The following is a 27,983-nucleotide window of genomic DNA, read 5'->3' as shown; positions in this document are numbered from 1 at the left end:
AAACCTGTAGAAGCAGGGAACAGAACTTAAGGACTTAAGGGAACAAGGCTCACACAAGACAGGCAGGGGAAGCAGATGAACCGACAAGACACACAGGGAGAGCACAAGTATTCACAGACCGAAAGGGGACTGAAAAGCTGAAAACACTCTGGGTGGGGTAAACAGTCCAAAAGGAGGGAAAAGAGACAAAGACAGGAAATGAAAAGCAGGATACATGAGGAGAAAGTCTACAAAATAAAACAGGAAACAAAATAAACATAAATGTCAAATCCTGACATTAAGAAACAAGGCCTACTGAAGAACAATTACTTCACAACAACAGCCAACATTATTGTGACAGCTCAAGTTTAATAACTTTGTCGATGTCAGCACTGTGAGGTTTTAAGGACAAGACACAAGACTGCTGTTGGATAAAGAATTCTTTGGTTCTATAAATATATGCTTTATAAGGAGCATTGTATAATGTGGTATCCAAATGAAATACAACAAAGAAAAAAACACAATAAACAAGTCTATAACAACTGCAACTAAACCATCCTCAACCTCCAAACCCCATAAGTGCTACTGTTCCTTACCCCTTGGCTTTCTGACCACTGTGCTTTTAATTAACTTCCTCCTCTGATTGGATTGAGTTTGATCATTCTTAAAATTAATGTGAAATGATAAATTCTGTGATCAGTTTTATTCTGGTTTAATGAGTGTTCAAGCCCAACTTAGAAAAGCGCTATAGAACAAAGTATTTTGCATGTAAAAATCACGCAGACGTGTTTCATTTTGTTGCTCAGGTCATTCGGAAGTTCTGATTTTTTATTTTTAGCAGAATCATTCCTGGCTTTGGTGTACCCAACACCCCACAGTTTCCTTCCAGCTTCTGTTATTTTATGTCTTGCTTTTCATTTGATTGTTATTGTGAGGCACTTTGGGAAGTCTGATCTTGAAAGGTGCAGCATAAATAACCTTTACTAAACTTAACTTCCATAAATATTTAGAGTCAACACAGATCACAGGTGTCATTACAAAAATAATTCATCAGCTGGGATAAAACCTGGAGTTTGACCATGCTAAGAAAAAAAGGGAGTGTAAAATGTGAAACAAGCCCCACAACACGTAACAGTCATATTTCACAGAAGGTGCGACTCTTCTAAAGAGGTAAGTAATTTCTGAATTTAATTTACCACTGTCCCCAACAATGTGAGCTCTCAGCATAAAAATGTACATCTCGTCAAAACACAAAGCAAAAACTCACATTCAAAATCATGTGCATGTGAACCCACATACACAACATAAATCAGATTAAACATTCCAGTACTAATGACCCAAACTGTATGATTTCATGCTGGTGACCTGGTTCAGTCGTAGTAACTCTGCTTCTAACTGTCCACCACTGTTTTGAAGATTCAGCGCCTCCCATCAGTCCTGTAGGCCACAGCTGTGATCAGTGCTGCTCCCTTCCCACTTCCATCCTCTGACTTCTTGAAAGTCACATGACACTGTGGTGCCAAGTCCTGCAAGGTCTCTTGCATGATGCTGGAGAAACTTTTGGAGGAGTGAGGAAAGAAAAAGAATTAAAAAGGTTCCGTCATAAAGTAAAGTAACAAGAAAACTCATAGGCAAATACTTAAAGAGCCTTTATTGTCTTGTTAGACCTTTAAATAAACTCTGACTTTTCAGCATGATATTGGATAGATTATTGGATAGATGGTGTTAGGCCCTTAACACCATCTTCAAGTCTGAATCCAAATATTCTGATTTAATGTCTCTTGCAGACTCACAGACTTTGCAAGGTTCTTTAACAGGAAATTTGTGGGTGCTGACCCATGTTTCATCCAGTCCACAAGGCTTCTCAGACTTTCCATAGTCTAGACACACTAGAGTGGTCCACTTGGGATGCAGACCTCACTGATGTAATTGTGCAAAAATCACTGCAATTCGGATGTGATGTTGCTGTTTTGTTACTCCATTTGTTCTATCAGTTTGACTTCTGGCTTTATGCTGAAACACATCAGAGTTTGTTGAAAGGTCTAACATGATCATGCCATGACAATGAAGGCACTTTACTCATTCAAAAATTTTGAATTTTTTTTTTTAAAAAAGATTGCATGTTGAAAATCTCTAATAACTGATGCAAGGCTGCAATTTCCCACACATGCAGACAAGTTTAAGACTTAACAAATAATAAAAGGATTCGTGTTGAGACACGATTGTTGCTTACTGTGGGTGTGTCTTATAAAGGGTGCCGTCCACTCCCACGGTGATGGAAAACTGGTTGAGGTTGCGGTTCTGTCGCATCTTCTCAACCACAGCGGCTAAACCGGCACCGCAGAGCTGAGCTGCACGGCGGGAAACCACACTACAGACCTCCTTCACCAGGACGCTGTCATCACACGTGGAACTGGTGAGGCCCAGGTGCTGCAGAATTGAGCGGACCTGACGCATGGCCAGACGGTCACTTTGGGATTAGAGAGAATTACCAGGGTTATATACATGAGATGTGCGGCCTTCATACAGGGTGTGTGAGACATGTTAAAAACATGAACTCATTGAATGAAACATGAAAACATTTTGCTCCCTGTGGTCCAAATGTATTCGAGAAATAATACAGTAGAACAAGTTACAACTGTGAACTACACAGAAGGGTTCCACAAAACAGAATGAACTTGAAATTATTCTCCTTTCCAAGGTTTTATATAATGAGCATGTTCTCAAAGGTGTCAATACACTGAATTCAGCAAAGGGGGTTACTGAAGACCTATTTTAGTCTAAGTGTGCAGTGAACTTTATGATGTAGAAAATAAATAATAAAAATAAATATTAGGGCAGGCTTTAGTATCAGCAGTTACATGGGATGCAACCTCATGCAACTTTTGTGTTTCTCACTCTCCCCCCACTTCTCTTTTCTGTTCCTAAGTACTCATCCACTGTGTGATAAATGACTCACATATGCTTTTTCTATTCTTACCACACGGTTACCAAGATGAATGAAGGTGAGCTGGGTAGAAACACTGAGACTAGAACAGTCTGTAACACTCACCTTTCGATCTGTGACAGGAACTTTGTCTCAAAGATGCCGCGGGTTTTGAGTCGCTCGGACAGTTTGCCTCTGAAGAGCAGGCCCTTTGCAGTGAAATCAATCAGCACATTCCTTACTATCTCCCCCAGGTACATGCCACTGATCATCTTCTCATACCTCAGAGAAAAAAAAAAGTTTAATTGTAAGAAATTATCAGGAGATGTGACAGGGGCTGCAATCAATTAAGCACAACGATAACAGTTCCTGTCTTCAATAACACGCTATAGAGACAAGTTCATCAGAGACAGTCGAGACAAGCTTCTTTCAAAATGAACCACAATCGCCTCACAGTTGTACGCCTCCACACACCAGTCGAGTTCACATCCATATCCGTTCACAACGCCCTTTGAAGGAAATTAATAGAATGTAATAGGTGTAGTTCTTGATGAAATGGAAGTCATCTCTATGTATGATTCAAGTGAATGATTTCTAGTGAAAAACTTGATGCTATCTTCACTTAGAGACTATTTGTACATAGGACTGACAGAGAGCTTCTTCCATTGGTGCTGTTTATTTAGAGACATAACTGAAAGGAAAAAAAAAAAAGATTTCCTGTATGTGTTCCCATGCTTGGCCGACAAAGCTGATTCTGATAGAAAGAGGACTGAGTTAGGGGTAGTGTCAAATAAGCTACAAATTCTCAAACATGGATGCCTCACCTATGTGCCCAACCCAGCAGCACAGAAGATCTATATTGCATAGTGAGCACTTTAAAACTGTTTAGAAAATTGAATAATGGACAGAGCAGAGTTCTCTGGAAGGTTCGAAATAGGTGTTTGTCGAACACTCCACAACCTTCCCAGTCTTTCCTTGTCCCTGTGACAACCTGTTTTTGAAACTCAGGATAAGTGTATATCTTCCACAATCAGTGAAGGTGATGGGGTAAAACACCTCATGGTACCCATGCTTAAACCCAGCAGCACAGAAGATCCAGTGCAGTCTTAAGGTAGGCACCCAAGATTCAAGTTTATTTCCACCTGCCAATAGTTTTGGCAGGTGGAAAATCACTCTCTTCAAGAACCAGTGCTGTGCATTAAGCATGTAAGTCGAGATTTGAGGAGAGGTAAAAGAAGAAAGAGCAAAGAGAAAGAGCAAAAGTATTTTAATTATTTTATTTATTATTATTATTTTAATTTTGTGAGCATTTGAATGTTAAACTGCTCACTGGGCAGCATAGCTTTCGCTTTGTACTGTTAGCTTTAACAGTACAAAGCTTTATGCCTTGGTAGTATCACTAATTTTAATGCACTTAGCGTGAGAAAAACACTTTCAGACTCTGTCTTTGACTTGCAAACTACTCAGACAAATGTCACAGGGCAAAAGTACATTCTTTTCATTTTCTGCACATTTCTTGTTTTACAGGAATAATGTGAAGGACCCTGTCTGCTCTCTATAGACTCTCTCTCTCTCGACTCTGTGTGTGGTCTGTGTGTCCGTGGTGTCCTCTCACTGCTCAGATTATTCTGTGTTTGTGACTACATGTAAAGCTGTTTAAGGTAACATGTCATAAATTACCCATTCAGTACCTCTGTTTGCCAGGGTAGTTAGAGCAATCATCGACAATGTGATCGAACTGGGTGCAGAAGTCATCAAGTTCACCATTGTCACCAAATGCTCCCCACTCTACGTTAACACACATACGACCGTCAGCACCCTCCACCAGTTCGATGTTCTGCATCTCCTCCATGTAGCAGGTATTGGTCCCTGTGCCTGAATTAAAGACAGTGGAAAGGTAGGAACAAAAAAACATCAGTCAGTTTTTAATTCCAAAGGTAAACCATATTAAAAAAAACATTTAATATTTTCTCACAGTAAAGTCATTTTAATGTCTAACTCAGATCCTTTCAGTCTGCTAACATTTTGGAATATTTAGGAAAGCATCTAATGCTTTAATTCCAATTCAAGTTAGTTAGCAGGCTAAATCAGAAGTTAGCCAGCTAGGGTGTGGCTGAGCAGGAATGAACAGGGTCCTGCCTCCAATCGGTTCTCATTAAACATACATGCTTCAATTCAGCAGCAGAGAAGATCCATACAATCAGCACCGTTTCAAGACAGGCACCCGAGATTAGAGTTTGGCCAAATGTGAAACATGGTCACAACCTCCCCTTGTGGTGTTAAATAATAGCCAGTATGAATTCTTGGGTTAGAGCAAAAAACCTGTTTTGTGAGGTCACAGTGACCACTGACCACCCAAAATCTAACCAGTTCATCTTTGAGGCCAAGTGAAAGTTTGTACCAAACTTGAAAAAAGTCCCTCAAGGCATTCACTGGAATATATTGCCTTCACAGGAATGGGACAGATGGACAGAAAAAAACAAATGCCTCTGGCCAGGCATAAATATGGAACAAAGAGACAAAGAGACTGGTCTCTAGAGAGGAAGGTGGGGGGGCAGACAGACTTACCTACGATGAGTCCCACCTCACATTTGGGGTCCTCATAGCCGCAGGTCATCATGGTTCCCACTGTGTCATTAACCACCGCTACAAAGTTCAACTCAAATTCCTGGAGGCAGTGACAAGAGATTTATTTCCAACTGTCAATTTCATTAAAACACATAGAAAAAATTGTGACAAGTCATGGTGATAAGTACAATGACGTCTTTGTAAGTCAACAAAATTGCCGCTTTACATAGAAATCTATAAAAAGACACTAGCAGCCTAACTGTCTGCAGTGATAACCAGCCTGTCTCTAAACCAGGACTCCTAACAAACAGCAGATCTATAGTGTTAGGCAATTACAGATAAAATGGGCTGAGATTCTGAATGTTGGTGTAGTGCAGCCTCTTGCACCAATATCAGTGGAGAACACAAGGTGAATTTCAAAATACGTACTGCAAATACATATCCCCTAGGTAAGTTCAGTTTTAGAGAATGTTATGATTTTATTGTTGTCCTGGCAAACACAACTGAACACCAGGCAACTGAACTAATCTAAAATACAATTCTATAAGGAGACAGAAAAGATCAGTGTGATGATTTCAACAAGAAGACTTCATGACAGACAGGGTACAGGCTGTTTCTAACTCACTGCTGCTTGTAAGCCCCTTTGGCCACTGTGGATATACTTTCTATTATGTTCTGCAAGTGTCAACATTCACAGAACACAATTTTCAGTAACATTTCTGACAATGTACTTTTGGAGTGTATACTGACCTGTCTGCGGCGAACAGCATCTTTAAGTAACCTAATAACATCTTGGCCCTCACAGCCGCTGGCTTTAAAACCCTTTGTCCACTTCAGAAGAATGCCCTGAATGAATGAAAGAAGTGTGTGGTTGTTTGTATATACAAAGATTATAAGCAAATGAATATACTGAAGATGTGTGGAGGGCATATTGATAGCAACAACTGATAAAAGCAGATGCTTTCAAGAAAACCACATACTTTTGCACACATAACTAGGCAGACGAATGCCGATAAAACAGATGGGGCCTTAAAATCCTCCAAAGGTAGTGTCACTTTGTGTAGAAGAAATTACCATACAGCTAACTGGCTTTTAACCAAATCCCAGATGACAAACAAGCAGGTAAATGCACTTTCACATTCAGCTATGAAACCATAGCTGAATCGTTCCTTATTTTAGACATTAGAAATGTAAGATCAAATTCATAGGCAGTGCTTCTCATTGTCGTCATCAGCTAAACAAGGCTCCCCATAGTTCACTGATTGTTCCAACTTCCAGCTGCTAGGAACACTTGATTGTCAGTATTTGTTTTTCATGGTACTGCCACAGTGAAAACAAAACGTGCAAGGTTTAGTACAGCTTTTTGTGCTCCCTGCCATAGTGTGCTGGTTTACAATGCAGAGTACAGCCCTCACCAGCTTCTCTAGCTGTTACACTAAACACACATTAACATACACCCACATTAAAATCCCTGTCTCTGTCTTCTGTGTGTAGTGACAAAAACATCTGTCCAGTGGTGTTTCTGTGATTTGGGGTAAGCACAAATCCTTGTTTGGACGCACAGCTACAGGATCCAGTGGAAAAGACTGACCACCTTACTTTGCCTGGAGGCGAGACTATGAAATTAACTGCTTACCTTAGTAAATGCAGTAGTTTAAATAATGGAAAAGCATTACTTGCATTTTAAGTTAAAAATTCACAGAAATTAAGCTGAATGAAGGCACAGCTTTACTTAACTGCAATTCAAGTTCAAATATATTTTCTGACAAATAAACGGTATTCACACTTGAGGTTCAGGTTAATGTACAAAAATGTAGATAGATTCAAAACGTTACCATAAGTATGATAGCTAGTCTTAAATTTAGAATGACTATTGAGTCAAACATTACCTCATCCAGTTTGCTTTGATGACAGGGGAAGGAGAATGTAAATCCCAGAGGTAAGGATGCTCCTCTCATGCCCATGTATTCCAGAAAGTCTGCGATGCAGGACACAATGTGGTCGAAAAGCTGAGACAAAGAACAAGAAAAACAATGCAGAAAAACATTAGCAAGTTACAAAGGACGAACCATCTCCATCACGTTATCCACAGTTTTGTGAAAATACACAGTATTTAGCAGTGTTACATGGTGCAAACGGAAGGCATGTTTCTGCACAGGAAGTCTGTCTCTGCCGTGTAAACGCTTGTGTGGGGCAAAGCATCTCACAGCACAAGTTCAGTATTTGGGATGTGGACATGATAGGACATGATAATTACTGTACATGCCCCCCTAATAAATGACATCCTGATACACTAAAGTTACACATCTTTACAAGAACGTAAGCAAAATCAAATTTAAAACTACCAAACTGGAGCAATAAACTTCTTTATATTACCTAGGACATGATAAGACAAGACAAGACAACTTTATTTGTATAGCCCATTTTTACAAGCAGGTTGTCTCAAAGGGCTTAACATAACATCAGCAACATCCTCTGCACTTCGACCCTCACATCGACTAAGGAAAAACTCCCAGAAAAACCTTTAACAGGAAAAAATGGAAGAAACCTCAGGGTGAGCAACAGAGGAGAGATCCCTAACCCAGGACGGGCAGACGTGCAATGGATGTTGTACAGGCAGGAAAGCAGTTAACAACATGAAAACAACATTATTAAAAAGACAAGTAAAACAAAATCTCAACTCATAAAAATGTTAAATTTTCATGTGATTCATCTGTTCAGTTTCACTTTTGATACCACCTCAATATGATTTTAACATTTCACAAGACTGAAATTATAATAATGAAATTATAATGAAATGCTGTATCATTCATGTATTTTTCATATGCTGTTAAAAACCACTATCCTATCAGTTCTATTCAGTTCAATTTCGGCCCGCAAGGGAGAACCACCCCGCTGATAGTTGGTGCACAGAAGAATGACAGGCAGATGTCAACAGTAGACATTGGGTTGGTCATAGAGCCGGATGCAGTTCAACATGAAGATCTGGATGGGGAGATACCTGCAGAAAGATACAGAGAGAGATGGAGAGAGAGAGAGGGAGGGAGAGAGAGAAAGGGAGGGAGGGACACAAAACTACGAGGAGAACTGGACACACAGACATAAACCTTTACATGCAAAATGAAAAGCTTAATAAATAAGAAGTGTTAGTGGGTATCCAATGTGCTTTTAACAGGATAGAGGATAAGTTTCAACATTGAAAGGGGTAATAAAAGTGAGGTCCAACAGTGTCAACTTCTTAGTTCCTGAAATAATGGAGTACTTCAACCATCAGTGTTTACCTCTTCCCCTGTGCCCTGCATGGTCTCCTGAGGAACAGTGTAGATCTTTTGGTGCATTTTCACATTGCATCTCTTTCCACTTTGCACTTTTACCAGAAGCACACGAAAGGTGGAGCCCCCAAGGTCCAAAGCTAAGAAGTCACCATGCTCTAATGAGAAAGATGAAGACACAAATTCTGAACACATACATAAAAGCATGATAGAAAAGAAGAAAATTTAACTCAATGACAAATTCAGTGGAAGGTTTTGCTTTTCTCTGAAAGCTACCTGTTCCATCTGGTGTGGATCTGACATAGGTGGGAAGCATCTTGATGCTCGCTTGCTCATGGGTTTGCTTTGATAAACCTCGCACCATCTCCTCACTCATTCGCTTCATCACCTCCAGCAGCTGTTCACGGCTCAAACGCAGGGTGTCAAGGATGCGCTGACGCTCAGCATGCTGAGCGGCAAGACGGTATGCTACTGCTGTTACCATGGCTGCACCTTTCCCACTGCCACACTGTGACTGCAAATAACGGACATCACAGTCTGGCACAAGCCGTCGTACCATCTTGTGAAGCCTCCTGGAAAACCTGGAGAAGAGAAACATTTTGGTAAATCTGTGTTGTTTTTTTTTGTTGTTGTTGTTATTGTTTTTTAATAACTACTGTTAAGCTCGTTAAGTTGAAACTTGTAAAATTGGTGATGTGAACAAGGGGTCCCCAACCACCGGGCCGACCCGGTCTGTGGGTCATTTGGTACTGGTTCGCACAGAAAGAATAAGTAACTTACCTTATTTCCATTTTATTGATTATCTGAGTCTGAACGGTGTTTAATTTTGAAAAATGACCGGATTCTCTCCATTACATCCCTCTATAACTCACTCTTGACGCATGTCAAGACGCTTGTCTCGGTCACGTGATACGTTACCGCTAAGAATAAACCCACAAGCTAGCAAAATGAGTAAAAAACAAACAGGGGAAAGGCCCTAGATGGGACCATCTTGTTAAAAAGAAACAGGTTCACGGCTCCCACTGATTCATCGTTATGGTGAGTATTTTTCATGCACTTTTTTTGTTTTTGAAGTGTATCTTATTTTGAAAGTATGTTTAAATGTTACCATAGCGACCAGAGAGCATTGAGGGCAGAGAGGATGTTACTAATGTTATGTTGTTGGCACACTGTTAAGAAGACGCTGCTAATAAAGTTTCGCGTACACATTGGATTCACGTTTATATTTGAAAAAATAGCCCAGTTTTTATGCCCGTCTTATCATTTTATTTCATTGTATTTATCTGCCACACTGTAAAGGCCACTGTAAAGGGATTTTTATATTTTTCTTAAGTGTGCATTTTTAATTTTCTGGTGCTATTTATTTTAAGTGTGCTTTTAAGCCGAGAACCTGCACAAAATTTTGTTATGCTTGCATAATGACAATAAAGACTCTTGATTTTTGATGTAAACTACCTAAAATGTGTAACAGTGTGTGTGACTGGACATTATTAGCCGTCTTATGGAGTGAGAAAAGACGTATGACTGACGTATTTAGTGACAAACCTCTAAAAGATTACTTAGAACTTAACGTTAAATCTTTGGGCTACAGCCCTGACTGCCTAGGTCCATTCCTCTGCCCATACTACGCTTAAATGTTGAGTCAAAATTTAACAGTACAAAAGCTGTGCTGTAGTGATAGTGGTGTTTCTTAATGAAGTGAAAAAATTACTTCAACTGGTCAGAGTTTGCCACTGTAAAATAAAACCATTACTGTGTGAAAAATAACACTGTTAATAACACTGTTATATAATCTTCTTTGTCTGACCGTCCTCTCTCTCTTAAACGTTCACCTTCCTCATCAGTACAAAATGCTATAATTTAAAAAACAAAAAAGCATCTACACTAACTTAATCTTTGTGATAAATCAGACACAATAAGGGTGCAGCTGTTACTGTAACAAGTAACAAGACACATACATATAGGGACAAAGCAAAATTCAGTTCAGCTGGTAATTTGATATTGGACAAGTAGGAATGGCAAATAAGCAGAACAGCAAGTAAGCAACAGGTAAACAAGTAGGAAAACATGCAAACTGTTTAAATGCTATGGCAACTAGGCAATGTTGTTGCCATAGCATTTAAGCAGTATAATTATTCACCTCATCAGGCACATCTGGGAATGCACATGCACTGGGAGTCTTTCAAACCACATGTGCATGACAAATCCCTGCCTCTACAGCCTCTGATAATAGGGTGTGCACAAACAATTCAATTGCTAAACCTGATGGAAGATATGCAACAGATTCTTTGTCAGGACCATATACACAATCCCTTCTGTTCCAATCAGAATATGATAATCTCTCTACCATACATGCTGAACACTTCCTTCAACTGCCACAAGATTTATGAACAAGGTGACCAGTAAATTGCTTCCTCATAGGAGCCACGTTTTGATGCCCGGATACGAACTTATCCAGGTGTGACTACTGTTGTCCATAAGAAAACAAACAACTGATGGAAGCTCATTCATGTATTCTCTGATGATCTCAATCTTCCATCTTTCAGTGAAGACTCTCATGATAGTTTAGAGCAGAAATTCTCCCCTGAGGAGATTCAAGATGCTGTATCTTCTATAAAAAGTGAGAGGGCAGCAGGCCCAGATGGCCTTCCAAATGCATCTTACAAGGCAGTCTCTCGACTAGGCTTTCTCCATTTCCAGCTTTATTGATTAGCGTGCCCGAAAAATGCATTACACAAAAATGTGTGAATACTGTTGAGATGAGAGAGGGACAGAGAGAGAAATATTTTGTGGTACTGGCTGTAATAAACACTAAAAGGAAGTAGTAGAAAAGTCTAAAGAGTGCAGTAACAGCAATTTGGTCCTTCCTCACTTGGGCAGAAACTACTAAACTCTCTTTTTTGGGAGTTGTAGAGTTTGGCGAAACTTGAGAAACGTTATCTAAGTCACAGTTATTCATTTGTTGTCCTTTGTCATGAACTGAAGGGTAGGCTACCCTGTGTCTAAAGTGTGTTTTATCTGTCAAGATAACAAGTAAAAATTTCTTCACCCAGGAAAAACTCCCTTGAAAAAAAGGTCTTAGAGTTAAGGGAAACCCTATAAACTGTGAAAACATTTGTGAGATACAATGGTACAGATGAAACACTCAACACTTACTCTGGATGATTCTTGTAAACAGAGCCGTCCACTCCAATAGTGGTACGCAGCTTCTCAGCTGCTTTGTTATCCCGGATCTGCCGCAGCACTGCCACTAGAGCAGAGGCGCACAAGTGTGCAGCCCGTGTAGATATTATCTGACACACTCTCTGAGCGGCTATGCAGTCCTCGACAGATGGGTCCAGACTCAGGCTCTGAAGAACCTTTTCAGCACTTGCCAGACCTTCCTCCTCACTGTGGGTAAAGCAAAATGCAAATCACACAAGGATACAGAAATTTGTATACAAATCGTTTGTGAAGTAGGTAAAACTCTACAATTTCCAAAACCAATCAGGTCACAAACTCTGTGATACAGGTTTGCAGTACTCCAATTCCTTTCACTCATGCCTTTCGTATTATTCTTGTCTGCTTCTTATTATAACACTGCACCATCACTGAACCTCAAACACACACTCGCACACAAACAAACTAACTTCTCATTATCAATGGTGTAGATGTAGCTGGTACTGAAGCTTCCACTGGTGAGTAGCTCTGCTGAAGTTTTGCCCTGGAACAGCAGCTTCTCCTTGCTCATCTTCACCAGGATAAGACGCACCAGCTCCCCCATGTACATGCCGCTGATCATCTTCTCAAACCTACAGCCAACACAAAGATAAAAGTGGAACAAAATGCTGATGCATCCATGTCTTCAGGTTAATTGTTTTATTCATAAATTAAAAGGTCAGACACACTGCCACAGATCCCACTCACCCAGGCAACAAACTGTTTGTACCGCTTCCATCAGGAAAGCGGTACAGGAACATTAAAACAAGGACAAACAAAATTATGACATGCAAATTCTATAAACTATCCCTCAAGAGGAAACTTATAAATAAACCCTTACACTCTCCAGGCAGAGACAGAGATCTGAGAATACTTTAAACTTGGGTACAATCATACCATCTGTGACACTCACCGAGTGATATTTTACACTGTAATAGGTACAGCTATTACAGAATGTCAGAAGTGACAAAATTTGAAAGACAGAAAGTAATTAGACATGTCATTGATGACATTTAGTTATTATGCTGATGAACAGACCCACGTCTTTGCAGACAATCAGCAACACAGGTTTGTTAGTCTGACAGCTCATCAGCATCGCTTGATGCTGAAGAACTAAAAAATACAATTTGATCTCCCTCAGACAGAGGGTGACTATCTATATATCTATCTATATATCTAAATAGATATACTGAATATGTTTATATTTTATATTGTCCAAAGCAGCCACATTTAGCTTTGATGACACCTTTTCACACTCTTGGCATTCTCTCATCAGAATCATGAGGTAGTCACCTGGAATGGTTTTCAAATCGCAGGCCAGCCTTATGAAGAGTTAATTTGTGCCATTTCTTGCCTTCTTAATGTGCTTTAGACCATCAATTGTCTTGTGCAGAGTAAGGAGTCAGTAGCCCTATCAGTGCTATTACAACTACTGCACAAACCTGTATTATGGCAAAAAACATCCAGCTAAGTAATGAGAAAAGACAGTCCATCTGTCACAAAGGTACGGCGTCGCTGACACAGAAAGAGCAGAACCCCAATGCAGAGTCAAAATAGGCCGAGAGGCGAGGCAGAGGTCCAAGCTAATAGTCTTTAATAAATATAATCAAAAAACAAAACAGGCACACACTTACTGTGGCATGGGATCAACATAAACTGTGGCAAAAATCTTGGCTTGAATTTCCTGGCATGGTCTAAGCAAATCCTGAACAGAAGACAATAAAATTCCTGGCACGGAAGGCAAAAGACAATATAACGCACAGACAACAGTGACAGGGAAGATGAGGACTAAATAGACAAGATAACGAGACAAAGGTGAAACACATAAGGGGAGGAGAAAGCAATCAAGATAAACAAAAGCAAAGCTACATTGAAAGGAAGGTCAGTCAGTCTGAAAAATCTCAAGAACTTTGAGTGTAGCCTTAAGTGCAGATGAAAATGCTATGATGAAACTGGCTCTCATGAGAACCATCCCAGGAACGCAAGACCAAGAGCTACATCTGCTGCAGAAGATAAGTTTACTACCATTACCAGCCTCAGAAACCACCAATTTACAGCACCTCAGATTACAGCCCACATAAATGCCTCTTGGTTCAAATGGCAGACATATTTCAACAGACACCGTTCAGAGAAGACTGCCTGAGTCAGGCTTCATGGTCAAATTACGACAAAGATGCCATTACTTCAGAAGAACAATGAGCAGAAGAGACTTGCTTGGGCCTTGAAACACAAGGGATGGACATCAGCTCAGTAGAAAACTGTCCTTTGGTCTGATGAGTCCAAATTTGAGATTTTTGGTTCTAACTGCTGTGTCTTTGTTAGACACAGAGAGGGTGAATGTTCCTGGATTTGTGGTTTCCACTGTGAAGCACAGAGGAGGTGTGATGGTGTGGGGATGCTTTGCTGGTGACTTAGTCAAAATTGAGGGCACACCTAACCAGCATGGCCAACACAGCATTTTGCTGTGATATGCCATCCCATCTGGTTTGTGCTTAGTGGGACCATCATTTGTTTTCCAAAAGGACAATGATCCCAAACACACCTCTAGGTTATGTAAGGGCTATTTGTCCAAGACGGAGAGTGATGGAGTGCTGTATCAGATGACCTGGCCTCCCCAATCACCCGATCTAAACCCAATTAAGATGACTTGGGTTCAGTTGGCCTGGAGAGTGAAGGAAAGGCTGCCAACAAGTACTCAACACCTCTGAAAATTCATTCAAGATTGTTGGAAAACCATTCCAGGTGAGTACCTCATGAGGCTGGTTGAAAGAATGCCAAGAGTGTGCAAAGCTGCCATCAAAGCAAAAGATGGCTACTTTGAAGAATCAAAGATATAAAACATATTCTGGGTTACTTAACATGTTTTTGTTGACTACATAATTCCATATTTGTTCTGTCATAATTTCAATGTCTACAGTATTTTTATACAATGTTGAAAACATGAAAAATAAAGAAAAAACTCAAAATTCATACTTAAACTTGACCAATTAAAATGTAAATACAGGACGACATTTAACAACATTCCACTTAGTGTGCAGCAGTATGTGAGCCTGAGTGAGCACTGCTTCCTACAAAGCTAACAAGGTGAGTTGAAGGTGGGTGAAGTGACAGATTTCACTGCTGTTCTGGGCTCATTTTCAACAGGAGGATGAGTTTCAGTACACACAGCTCAATCATGGTAACTGAACGTTACTGCCACTGGAAGAAAAATGTGATCCGTGCACCATAAGTCTTCTTTTCTGAGGCTTGCTAACTTCCATATCATTCATGCTGATTTCAATGATGAGAGGCAGCGTGGGGAAAGCATTTATTGTTTTAAGGCAGCATAGCTACCATCCAAAACTGACCAGCTAATAAGGCATAATGGATAATCTTACCCAGCATTAACATCATATTTTTAAAACCTGACGTTACCATGAGAGGGCTTTGCTAACATTATTACAGCTTAGCAACTTTGTCTGCACAGCTAATACATTTAAAATTTATTTTCACATTGTCTTATGTTGGGTGTGAAGCATGAAACAAGGTTTAATCATCCTGATCTCTAAATCTGGTAAAGGCAAGTGAATAGTGGATAACTTGAGACCAATTATATTGCTATATTATTTTCCAGGAAGGATGGCCTTTTGTCCATAATAATAAGACACAATCAGGATTTCGGAAAAGAAGGTATATTCATAACAACATAAGACTTGTATTAGATCTAACTGATCATAGCTGGACAATTCAAGGAAGTGGGTTTGTATTATTTTTAGATCCTCATACTAAAAAAACTCCTCATTGTTTTGGATTTGGCGAGAGACTTTTAAATGTAACTGGACTGCTTTACAATGGAATCGATAGCTCTGGAGCCCGAGGACATTGCACCTGTTCAAAATTTGAGATTTAGAGGGAAACAGGTCAAAGATGTGGTGGCTCAACACTACTGTTTATAGCTGTACAGATGTTACCTAATTTGATCATAAACAGTCATAACACAGGGTTAGATGCGACAGGAGAACAAATAAGAATAAGTCAGTCAGGGAATGGAACTATTTTTAAAACGTGATTACGAAATTACCCTTAGCCTTACAATCTATTAAGTTATGTTCCAAGAGTTCAAGTCTACAACTTCTATTAGATATTATTATAATATAATTCTAGTTGGAGCGGCTCAACTGGATTATAGGCTACTGAATTATGTGCCACACAAAAGAACTTCTCTCTACTGAGTAATTAGCATCCAGGTGAATTAACAGTAGTAGTAGCAGTTTTGTTTAGTCTGGCTGTGTTACAACTGCATTTTCAAATTTTTAGCATTTTGTTTCTGATCTGAGATGGTCTACACCTAGCTTTGGATACTGCTGCAAGGCACAGGGATCAATCGTGTGGTTCTGTTAAAAATGCTGTGGAAACATACATTATGCTGACTTAAGCATGACAAATGGTAGGCATTTTGCATTAGTAGCAACAGCAAATTAACCAGAATTCCTTTAAAACAGGAGCAGGTCAGAAATGAGGGAGAAAAAAGAAATAAAAGTAAAAAGGGAGCATCTGTAATACAAGCCTGCAAGTAACTAAGTGAAACCACTACTGAGAGATGCTTTAGGCAGCACCAAGTCAGATCATAGACACTCACAGCTGTTTTCCAGGGTTCAGAGATCCTGCATCTATTTCCCGGTCAATGTCAGTGCGGAGGCCTTCCAGGGCACCATCGTCTCCAAAAGCACCCCACTCCGTATTGACACACATCCGTCCCTCGTCACCATCTAGCAGCTCAATGTTCCTCATCTGCTCCATGTAGCAGACATTGGTTCCAGTTCCTTGAGAAAAAAGGTTTTAGCATAACAAGTACAGAGCAGTTAATTCAGTCATCATTTAAGTAATTGCTATTAATTTTGAAGTAATAAAGAAAGTAAAACCAAAATGAAAACTGTCACTGCAGCGTATCAGTCACGTCACTGAATCAAATAAATCAAGCATCATTCTTCATTTAGTAACCAGAATCTCCAACACTGTTTGTGTTTTCATTGTCAAAAAATTTGTCCTGTTAACTTTGTTCTCTAGTATGACACATCCAGTGCTAATTTAGTTTATGCTACACACCATATTTATCTCAAAGGGGAGCAAGAAAGGATGTAGTGTTTTTTTCTGAGTACGTTTTATGAGTGAATAAGTATTCATATCACTTCTTTACATTATTATTATCATCACAGGCCAGCTGGAAATGTGTGCACATGGATCAGGAACATATCCAACCATCTACAGACCTATATTAAATTAAACCATAAATGGGCTCACTAAAGGACTTCATAACTGTTGATGTATACAGATGATTCTACTGATCAGTGTCCTTGCAGGTGAATCATGGGAAGAACCGAGAGGAAGAAAAGAAATTCTTTCTTTCTCCTGACTGAATTAAGGGTGGTCGTGAGAGAGGTGAAGATTAAAAAAGGACATATTGTTGACTTTGTGTTTTCATAATGTTACTCTTAGCTTCAACTGTCCTTGTTGCACTGGGTTCATACCCAACCTACATACTCTAAGTAAGATTACATACAGTCTTTTAAAACGTTGTGTGTCTTTTTCATGGTAGGTGGTAATAGGGCTGAACGATTAATCGTTTTTCCACCAAAATCACGATTTGAACTAATGCGATTAGCAAACCGCAAAGGGTATTATTTTTTTTAATACAACTCCTGAGTAATGCAGTGGTTGATCACGTCCACATCTATTTAAATTCATGTTGGTGTCCATTTGCAACAGACAGTCATGCTCCCCAATCAGAAGACTGTGTATACACCCACTAACATAAAACACGTTAAAAAAAAAAAAAAAAAAAAGAAATAATAAATAAATACTCCCAATGCAACACAGTAAATAACACAGTATCCACATGCTAGCTGTCAATGTGAGCAAAAACCTTCAATGACTAGCAGGCTGGACTCACCCACAATGAGGCCAATTTCACAGTTATGATCATCATAGCCACAGGTCATCATGGTTCCCACCGTGTCATTGATCACAGCCATAATGGCAGCGTCAAAGTCCTGCAATGAGATTTCATTTAACTGTATACATTAAAATATTTTAGACATAGAACTCCCGACTTATACTTAGGATTTGCTAACTGTGGCAAAAAAAAAAAAAAAATTTAGATATAAAATCTTCCAAATTTCAAGTTACTAGTTTGAAATGTACAACAAGACGAAAAGTCTGGCTTTGTGCTCATTGTTGACAAGTTCCTCTGGAAGAAACATATCATTTCACATTTTACTATTAGTGATGAACACTTTTCATTCTCCCATACCTATTGAAATGGAAGGCAATAATATGAAATCCCTAAACATGTTTTTTCTGGTGAAAATCAATTTACATGGATATTTAGTAGTGTTACTAATTGATTCAGGTCCAAATCTTGATATTTTAGTGGAAAGTATTTGAATTTTCCGTTTTGTGTTATAAATATGCATAGCGACTGCCCTCTACAGGTTTAAACCCAGCTACTGCAACTGAATCCTCTGAGTGGCTGAACTCGAGGCAGGTGAAGTTTTGGAGGCAGCCTATGCCACCAACCATATTTTCTAACTTTTCTAATTATCCACTAAAGTCCATCCATCCATCCATACATTTTCTATACCGCTTTATCCGTCAGGGTTGCGGGGAGGCTTGAGTTAATCCCAGTTCCACTAAAACCATGGTGTATGATTTGGAGGACAGCTTATTATAACTCTAATTATAGCTATTCTAATTATCTATTAACAACCCCTCATCTGTTTCTAACTGCAGATGCCTCTCATTTTTCTGTCTCAGTCTGTAGTGATAATTACCTGCACATAGTATTCTCTCCTACTCTTCCCTGTGCTGTACTGTTACAGTATGTAACCATCAGTACCGCTTGTAGCAGCGGTTTTGGGAGTTTGTTCGGTCCCAGCTAGGTCTGCCTTCAGTGATCATTTTCATTATCACTTAATCTGCCAGTTATTTTCACAATTAATCAATTAATAGTACAGTCTATGAAGTGTTAAAAAAATGTTTCACAGTGTCCAAAGTAATATCTTACAAACTACTTCTTTTGTCAGAAATGACAAAGGAAAGCAGCAAATCCTGATGATTAGCTGGAATCACTATATAATGCTGGACAATTTTGCTTTAAAAATAACTATTGCTAAAAAAAGAAATGATCAATCGATTAATCAAGTAATGGTGGTAGCTCTAGTCTCTAGTCTCAGTTCAATTTTAAACAAGGTCAGACCGAGGTTGGACAAAATAGATAAGAGGGTTTAGATGCAAAGTCTTCAGCAGGGTGCATGAGTTGTCCAGCCTAAAAAATTGACTGGGCTTTCAGAAGTGGTGTTAAAACCAGAAACTGATCTACTGATCTCCTCTAGTGCTTTTATTCATCCAAACACTGACTGGACAGAGACCAGTCTCTATTGAGATGCGTATGTTTCTTCTTGACAAGTGGGAATTAAAACCAGGACTGAGTTCAGGTGCTCCTCACTGAAACAATACTGCCAAGCAGTAAGTCTGAAGTGACTGTTGCTCTGCCCTGCTGCTTGTCACTGACAGCTGCTAGTTTTGAGCTCAAGCCACAATGTGAAAAGGTCAGAGCAGAATTACGCTGAGACTGACTACAACTATAGCACGTTAATTTGTCATTTGTGTTTTTACTCTTGTCACATTTCAGTTTGCAGTGTTCATAGTTTTGGGTTGATAGTTTGTTTGGTTATTTTAGCTTGTATTGTTCTTTCCAAAAACTCGACAGAGTAAGCAAAAGAGAGCTCTATGTTCTTACATACCCATGTATGTAAGAACATAGAGTAAGTTTACATACATGTTTTGAAATGGATAAGAATGGCACATGATGTACCATCAAACAATAATTTGTACACTTACCCCTCGTTTTTTGATAGATTTCCTCAGAAGGCTGACTACATCCTTTCCTTCTACTCCACTTGCCCTGAAGCCTTTTGTCCAAGATACCAAAACACTCTGCAGTTAGGATAGGAAAAGCATAGGTTCTGTCCATTACATTTCAGCCATGTCATATGGTGCCACAATAATCAATCAGCAACACACTGTTGAGCATAATTATGCTCCCAAAATGGGATACTAATGTTTCATTGTTGAACTGAACAAATAGAATTTCAAGTGACAATTCTCATCATGCACTTAAAATTTAAATGTTGACTTTTTCTGGGAAAAGTTCAAGGTTCTATGTATAACCTTCAGTGGGCCAATTAGGGAACAGCAGACAGCACCCTGCTGCTCGTGCTCTCACTCCAAAGGTCTGAGCAAGCCTCTGGGCATCAACATTCAAAATGTCAAAATTCATGTCAAAACAGTGACATGGTACACGAGTATGAATGCTGAAATGAACACTGTGTGAGAAATACATTACAATCATCACAGAATCACATTACTATCTGTAATCTGGCTATGTTTCATTTGGACCACTGGCTACATGACACTAACTAGCTTGAAAATCACTATCAGCCAACACCTCAACAGAAACATTAACTACACCACACAGCGACGCCTCGACCAGATCTGAAACTGATTCTGACAAGGCTGTGACTATTTCAAACCGAATTTACAAAAGCACCCACAAGAACTGGCTGCAGCAGCTTCGTATAATTCAGTTAACTCTGTGCTTGCTAGCATATTAGACAGACCACGCATGTTTCCACCCTTACAGACAGAAGAAGTGGAACAGACAAGTTCCACTTGTCTGTTCCACTTGTGCCATCAATGAAAATACCGCAAATTGAAAATATCAGAGCTTATCGATAATAATGCCTTTATAATATAGGCCCAGAGCCCATGTAATACCAGGTTTCCGTATGCATCCCTATTGAGCCCTAAGCTTCTTCTTTTTGTTTTTATTGTTCCTTTTCCATCAGAAATAACATCTGAAATAACATTAACTGCCAATTACGTCAGTTTTTCTTTATTTGCAAACTCCTCTGCATCCCTCCCCCACAGTGCACAATGTTGAGCTTGTCAGAAACAAGTGCTGCGGCCACATTGATTTATTCCATATTGTCAAACTAAAGGAACTGTTGATGAAGTTCTCTCAAAAATGGATTACTGCTATTCTTTCTGCACCTTCTATCCAGGCACCAGCCCTAGCCTAGACCAAAGTATTTCCTGTAGGTGAGAACATGTCTAACAATCGTCTCTTAGGTGCTACAGGCAGAAAAGGGCAAAGCCAGACCATGTGAGAGATCAACACGTCAAGCCAAGAACAGTAATTGCAGTAACTCAACTGCAGCCGCCAAAACAACTGATTCCTGTCATCTCCACAGCACGGCCTTGTAAACTGTCTGGATCACAAAGGCTGCTCATTCTAGTCCACGGGTCGGCAACACGCGGCTCTGGAGCCGCATGCGGCTCTTCAGCACCTCCCTAGTAGCTCTCTGGAGCTTTTTCAAAAATGTATGAAAATGGAAAGAAATAGGGGGGAATATAAATTTTGTTTTAATATGGTTTCTGTAGGAGGACAAACATGACACAAACATTCTTAACGTTTTCCAGTGCTGTAAAAATGTTTATAATAAATATTAAATTTCAACATTTCTGTCAACGACGATGTGCGTCATAGCCTGCGACACACGTTTCAGCGCGGCGCGGTGCCACACAGGTGGCTGTTGTAAACAAACCGGAGGGTGTGTCATGGGCCATGGATCCCAAAGGGAAAAAGCGAAAGATAGCTGATGAGAACAGAGGATTCATGAAGAATGGACCGAATCATTTGCTTTCATTGCTGAAGGCAATGCGGAAGGATTGCCTGCATGTTTGCTTTGTAATGAGAAGTTGTCAAATAACAAAAAGAGTAATTTGGAAAGACATTTCCAGGGAAGGCATGCTAAATTTGCAGCAGACCACCCAGTTGGGAGTGAGAGAAAAAGTGCGACTGCTTTACTTCTGGAGAAATTAGAGGAGTGCAAAGATAGATTTAAGAAGTGGATTGCATCTCCAAACTCCACTTCTGCTGCTAGTTTTGTTGCAACCCGGGAGATAATAAAGCGTAGAAAACCGTTCACCGATGGTGAGTACATTCAGGATTCATTCATCAAATTGGTCATTTTGGTAAGCTAATATAGCTAATATACACTTACAGCCTGTGTTCCCTTCATATAAGGCTTATATCAGGCTTTTAATTTTTTGCATCTCCAGACAGATTTGTTTTTTGTTTTTTTTGGTCCAATATGGCTCTTTGCACATTTTGGGTTGCCGACCCCTGTTCTAGTCGAACATTCATAGTAAGTACAAATAAAGAGCAAATCAGAGAAATCACATCCTAAAAAAAATAAATCAACAGAAATATATACACTCATCCCTTTCAATCATCACTCATAACCAAACAGAAGAGTGTGGTCGTCCCTAAATCTGCAGAATCCATGCTCTCTGGCTGTATTCTCTCGTATTGCTGTGTTCCTGATGTTTCTGAGCATCCACCTTTGGGCAGTGGGCGCGTAGCCCACAAACAACAACAGTGGGCCAGATGTGACTTTGGGACTCTTTAAGAGGTCAGGTGCAAAATCGCAGACAGGTGGAACACACTCTCAGCACTGACTCTGCACAGTGGTGGCGGCACGCAATGTTTGACCTTCAGCAATTAGCAATTGCACTGCAATTAATTAATGCAATTGACTGCAATTGATTAATTCTCACTGTCTGCTGTCGCTACAGTTACGCTTACTTTAACACTTAAGTAGTATGTGACTGCACATTGCTAGAGTAGATCAACCTAACAACCTGAAATGTGGGACACAGTGGAAGCACTGTTTAAAAAAAAAGGAACAACAAAAAAAAGAAACAGTTCTTCACAGTTAAGGAGGTGAACACAGAAATTTGCTTTTCAGACAGCAACATCAACACATACAATAAGCTGCAGTGCTCGCCCCAGTTGCTCAACAAATAGTGCTAATGCTCATTCAGGTTTTGTGTTTTTATGATTACGATGACCAGTTTTCACTTGGGATTAAACTGTGACTTGGAGTAGACAGAGGAATTTCTAAATCACTCACCTCATCCAGCTTGGTCTGTTGACAGGGAAAAGAGAAGGTGAAACCCAGGGGGAGCTTTTTATCCTTTATACCCAACTTCTCCAGGAAATTAGCCAGACAATCAGCGATATGGTCAAATAACTAGAGGAGAGAGAAAAGGTCAGTTTTCTGATTAACCAAGAGCTGGAAAATCACAGGTTTCATTTAATCTCTGTGTGTGACTCAACTACCATTCATTCTATCATTACAGTTACCAGAAGTAGTACCGTTTGTATTAACATTCATGGAAGTAGTAGTGTTGCAGTTTTATTGCTTATAACTGTTCTGGGAGCAGATACCTGCACAGAACGAAAACTAGTCAGTGATAATTTCCTAGTCTTCCCATCTCCAAGCTCTTATCTGCAGTCACAGGGAACATGTGGTCTTCCACTTGAATAAAATGGTTAGTAATTACATTGTGTGTGTCCCAATACTTTTGTCTATATAGCGTAGATAAAATGCAATCAAACCCAACTCTCACTGTGGATATGATCAATTTCTGACATCTTATAAAAAGGTATTTGATAATGTACTATGAATTCTAAATTAATAATCATGTTGCATTGATATTATCAGACCGAGGGCTACAATGGACACTTGTTATCACCATTTGACAATGGTGAGATAATATAAGACTGGTTAGTAAATAACAGTCTGCATCAGTTTAATCAAACTGCAATGTCTGTCCGTCTGCTTGTATATTCATACATATGCAGCACAGCACAGCACATCACAGCTTTCTCAGAGCTGAGCAACAATGCTGTGTTTTCTCCTGTACAGTAAATTTTAGCTGTGTGTAATGTCTCTTACCTCAGTCCCACTGCCTCTCATGAGGTGTTCGGGAATGGGATAAATCTGATCTTCCATTTCCACCTTTTGCTCACCATCAGCCATTACTTTGACCAGGAGCACTCTGAAGTTGGAACCCCCAAGGTCAAGGGCCAGGAATTCACCTTGCTCTACGAAAAAAGGGTAAGGGGAAAAAACGAGTTAGGAAAGTTTTTTTTCGTATGCTAGCACTTGTCTTCTACTTTTCTCTCTTCATCTTCTTCTCCTTCTTCTTCTCTGCCATTTGCTGGTGCATTGCTCTTTGATTTGCCAACTCCAACTGTCAATCAGTGGAACTGCATGAAACACTGGGCAGGAATGATTTACTTACAGCTTTAAAAGGAACAATAAATTCATCAAAAATACCTAACATTTAGTTTTCTTTTGATCAATTCATCGTTCTCGCTCCAATCACAAGTGTACTTGCGCATGTGTATTCTCATGCACATCGCAGAAGAGCACAAGGAACAAACAGTGATAATTAGTGTGTTCACTGGACCTACTTATATACAGAGTCAGCCAAAATAATGTATACACACATCAGGAAAAGAAAAACATGCATAAATCTCTAATTTGGATAAGTACTTCTATACATATAGATGCCTCTTTCGAAGTTTTATCACATTACGATAACACTGTGTACTGTTGTACGATGTTTTCTCAAGAGATGGCATTACCCTTTATTCCTGATGTGTGTATACACACACTCTGACTCTGTATAGACTCTACTATGAAAAGAGGCGTTACCTGTTCCATCAGGAGTGGAGCGCACAAATGTGGGCAGCATCTTGACAGCGGCTGTGGGGTTGGTATCTCTGCACAGGCCTTTGTCCATCTCTCGTCGAAATTTTATTGACACGTCCATCAAAGTCTCATCTGACAGCTGAAAGTGGTGCAGGTATTTGTCCACCTAGAGAACAGGAAAAACTGTTACATTTGAGCCAAATGTAAAATGAACTACTAGGGCTGCACAATATATTGTTTCGACACTGATATCCCAACATGCACATGTGCAACAGTCACATTGCAGGATGTAAAGTCAGGCAAATTAACTCAACCAAATGTTGCAAAAGTTTCCCCAAAAGAGTTCAAGATGTGTTCATTGCCAAGGCAGGTCACACTAAATACTCACATTAGATTTGTTAAATCAAATTTGCTAAAACAACAAATCTAATGGTGGCCTAAGACTTTTGCACAGTACTGTGCAAAAGTTTTAGGCAGGTGTGAAAAAATGCTGTTAACTAAGAATGCTGTCAAAAATATAAATAATAATTAACAGCCAAAATAACAGCCAAACTCTGCTGCCAAGGTGAGTTGTGGACAGTTTCATGTCACAGGTCATACACCATGGCAACACTGAGCACAGTAACAAGACACAAGGTAGTTATACTGCATCAGTAAGGTCTCTCCCAGGCAAAGATTTCAAAGCAGACTGGGATTTCAAGATGAGAAGAGGGCAGGACAGAGAGACAGAGGCACAGATTAGTTTGATACAACATTACAGACAGCATCATGGATTTATCAATACACAGCACAGCTAAGATCTCTACACAAAACTGCTCCACGCTGGCTGGCAGCCCAGTGTCTTCCTAAAGGGAGAGCGAGGGTGCACAACTCAGCAAAGCTCTGCACTCAAAGTTGAACTTACTACAACTCTGACCTTGGTTGTCACTGACCTTAAGTGAAATAAGAGCGGGAACCAGAGCCAACACAGCAGGCAGAGAAGTCAGAGTGTGATGAAAGTTAAAACACTGTTTTTAGACACAGTGACAAGGGGTATGATCGTAGAGAGGGGCAGCTTAGCAACAAATCAAAAACTGCTGTTACACAGAAATTCTGATTTGTTGTTATACAACAACGTAAAAAAACAAGGGCTTTATAACAAAGTACATCTGCTCAGCACCCTAACTCCTGCTGAGCAAGGAGCTAACTTTTCCTCACATGAAGGCACACACATCAAGTCACATCCACATGATATTTACAGAATTTCACAATTTTTAAATAGTTAGCAGTAAAAAAAAATGACTGAGGTTCAGTTTGATGTGGAGTGCATGGGGTCTGCTGGATGCAGTGCTGGTTGTCCCACAGCAGCAGGGAGGAAGGGCCTGCAGTAACGCTCCTTCACACACTTGGGGTGAAGCAGGCCTTCCACTGAAGGAGCTGCCCAGTGCTGTCAGAGTCTCACACACCCCCGTGGGAGTCATTCTCCATCAGAGAGGATAGCTTGGATATCATCCTTCTCTCTCCCACCACCTACACTGTGTCGAGGGGGTCCCTCAGACAGAGCTGGCCTTCCTGATTTCAGAGCCACAGTTGGGGCCACAGACTCTAACTCGCACAATCACAGGCAGATAAAATATCAATGAGTCAGAAAGACCAATTTATATTCAACAAAATAACTCCTCTGTCCCTGCACTCCCACTATTTCTAAGAGATGGACAAACATATGTAATGTTTTTCAAATCACTTGATTGAACTTAGACAGTTCTGCAGTGAGAGAATGTAACCTGCATGATGGCAAAATGAGTTCTTCCTCCCTTACTGTTTCTACTTTCAAAAGCACGATTCATTGCAATTTGCAGTGCTATGAGAGCTGGATTCAACTTGCAATGCCATCACACCTTCTGCTGCCTCTTCATTTTTGACCAATGAAAGGCTTGATTACAGAAGCTAGAAAGGGTGCTAACCAAAATGTTCCTGACATTTGAGGAAATTCAGGAACATTGTACTGTTGAATTCATACTGAGAAAAATTTGAAGAATGCTTTTAAAACAAGATGAACTTTCCACATTTCAAAAAGATTTCCTATTCTGTTAACTCTGTTCCATGACCTGACAATGAGTCTTCGAAAGACACTGAACACATTACACTGGAGGACAAAAGGTTCTGGATTGCAAGAAGAACTCTTTACTATACACACTGTGAAACTGGAGATACTGAGCATAGCAGTTTAGCAAAAAGGTGCTTTTGACAGAATTAATTGATAAGACTTGTTCTGGATGATGCCATGAAAATCAGATTTTCTCATGTGATATTATGACATTCAAAAGAGGCTGAGTCTACTGCTGACATGTTCTGTTTAACTCAGCAAATGTCAGAGGTCAGGATGAGTCAAAGAAAACAAAATATGGGCATGACATTTACCACAGGAACAGAGATAAATGCAATGTTCTGTTGTGATATCTCAGCGAGGGGAATTTCTTAAAATATGACACAAACATTCACTTGGACTCAAGATGGTCAAAGGTCACTCTGACCTCACCAACACATTTAATTATTAGAATTAATATGGCAAATATAACCAAATTTCACATAAATATCTGGGAGGATAAAATGGTGAGGTGATGACATTTTATATCCAAAAGGTTAAAGGTCAACTTCACTCTGACATCATAATATTTTCTGTCCATTATTCAACACCATAACTCTGGAACAGAAGGACAGAATGTGACCACATTTCACAATTGGTCAGACACAAAATCGGTAACACTAGTCCTGGGTGTCCACCTTGAACTTCAGAATGTAATTACTTGTGGCAACTGCAGTATGTACCTGTAAGCCAAGTCTGAATGACAGTGACTAACAGCATGAAACCGAAGCCGCTGAAGTAATACAGTAGTGTAGGTGGTTAATTTGATTATTTACAACTAAGCTTTACATTGCACAATTTGTCTGCGCATACAGGTAATGTTAAATAATGCAGCACTGGGAAAAGTGACGTGGATCATAACTGCGTTTACATGCTAGGAGTCGGGTGACCTGCTTGACCGCTGTTTCCGCTTTCTCATATTAGAGCAACACATTCCTGCCATGATGGATTTAGCATTCCCAAAACAAGTCAAGTCGAGAGTTTTACACTAATACTCACTTTATGCACTTGATCATCGTGGAGTTCGGTACAGTAATTAGCCAATAGACTGGAAGCTAACATGTTTAGTTAGTGATGTGTTGCGACTTCACGTCTTGCTTGTCCTCCTGTTTTAGAGTAGTTCAAAGTTTATCTAAAAAGGCAGCTTCCTTAAATACAGAATACAAAAACAATAATATTTTCTCACGCCGCTCAGTTTCTCGTTCAAAATTCGTGCGATTAAATCCGTATTTAAGTACGATGTGCTAAATGTCGTCCCAAAACCAAAAGGAACTTCCAACTTCCTGGAGTTGGTAGTTCGTTGACGTCAT

The 27,983-nt window shown here is 39.8% G+C and overlaps 1 protein-coding gene and 1 long non-coding RNA gene across 3 annotated transcripts in view; both read right to left on the bottom strand.

Moving 5' to 3' along the window:
* Positions 1 to 27,983, bottom strand: part of LOC124057782 — a 1,110,263-nt gene that overhangs the window by 33,197 nt on the left and 1,049,083 nt on the right. The gene's annotated exons all lie outside the window — the stretch shown is intronic.
* On the bottom strand, positions 329 to 27,983 carry hk2 (hexokinase 2). Of its 2 annotated transcripts, none has more exons than XM_046386245.1 (18): positions 27,673 to 27,983; positions 24,552 to 24,714; positions 23,787 to 23,935; positions 22,959 to 23,078; positions 19,822 to 19,917; positions 17,873 to 17,972; positions 16,562 to 16,745; positions 12,375 to 12,536; positions 11,902 to 12,135; positions 9,022 to 9,326; positions 8,755 to 8,930; positions 7,363 to 7,482; positions 6,224 to 6,319; positions 5,474 to 5,573; positions 4,597 to 4,780; positions 3,032 to 3,187; positions 2,213 to 2,449; positions 329 to 1,536 (listed from the first exon to the last, which is right to left on the bottom strand). In XM_046386245.1, exons 1-18 carry the CDS (start codon positions 27,733 to 27,735, stop codon positions 1,398 to 1,400), a joined length of 2,784 nt encoding a protein of 927 aa, XP_046242201.1. In that variant the 5' UTR covers positions 27,736 to 27,983; the 3' UTR covers positions 329 to 1,397. The 2 variants fall into 2 exon arrangements, with proteins under 2 accessions (XP_046242201.1, XP_046242202.1); XM_046386246.1 differs by having other exon boundaries at positions 8,755 to 8,903.

Source organism: Scatophagus argus, chromosome 4 (genome assembly GCF_020382885.2).
Source record: "Scatophagus argus isolate fScaArg1 chromosome 4, fScaArg1.pri, whole genome shotgun sequence".
NCBI classification, from domain to species: domain Eukaryota; kingdom Metazoa; phylum Chordata; class Actinopteri; family Scatophagidae; genus Scatophagus; species Scatophagus argus.
This window is presented reverse-complemented; position numbering and strand designations above follow the sequence as displayed.

Bases quoted from the DNA above. Each gene is read 5' to 3' on its own strand.
- hk2 (XM_046386245.1), bottom strand. From the start codon at position 27,735: ATGTTAGCTTCCAGTCTATTGGCTAATTACTGTACCGAACTCCACGAT. The intron at 23,079-23,786 runs GTAAGAGACATT...TCTCTCCTCTAG, and splicing joins TGAGAGGCAGTGGGACTGAG to TTATTTGACCATATCGCTGA. The intron at 5,574-6,223 runs GTCAGTATACAC...CACTGCCTCCAG, and splicing joins ATGCTGTTCGCCGCAGACAG to GAATTTGAGTTGAACTTTGT.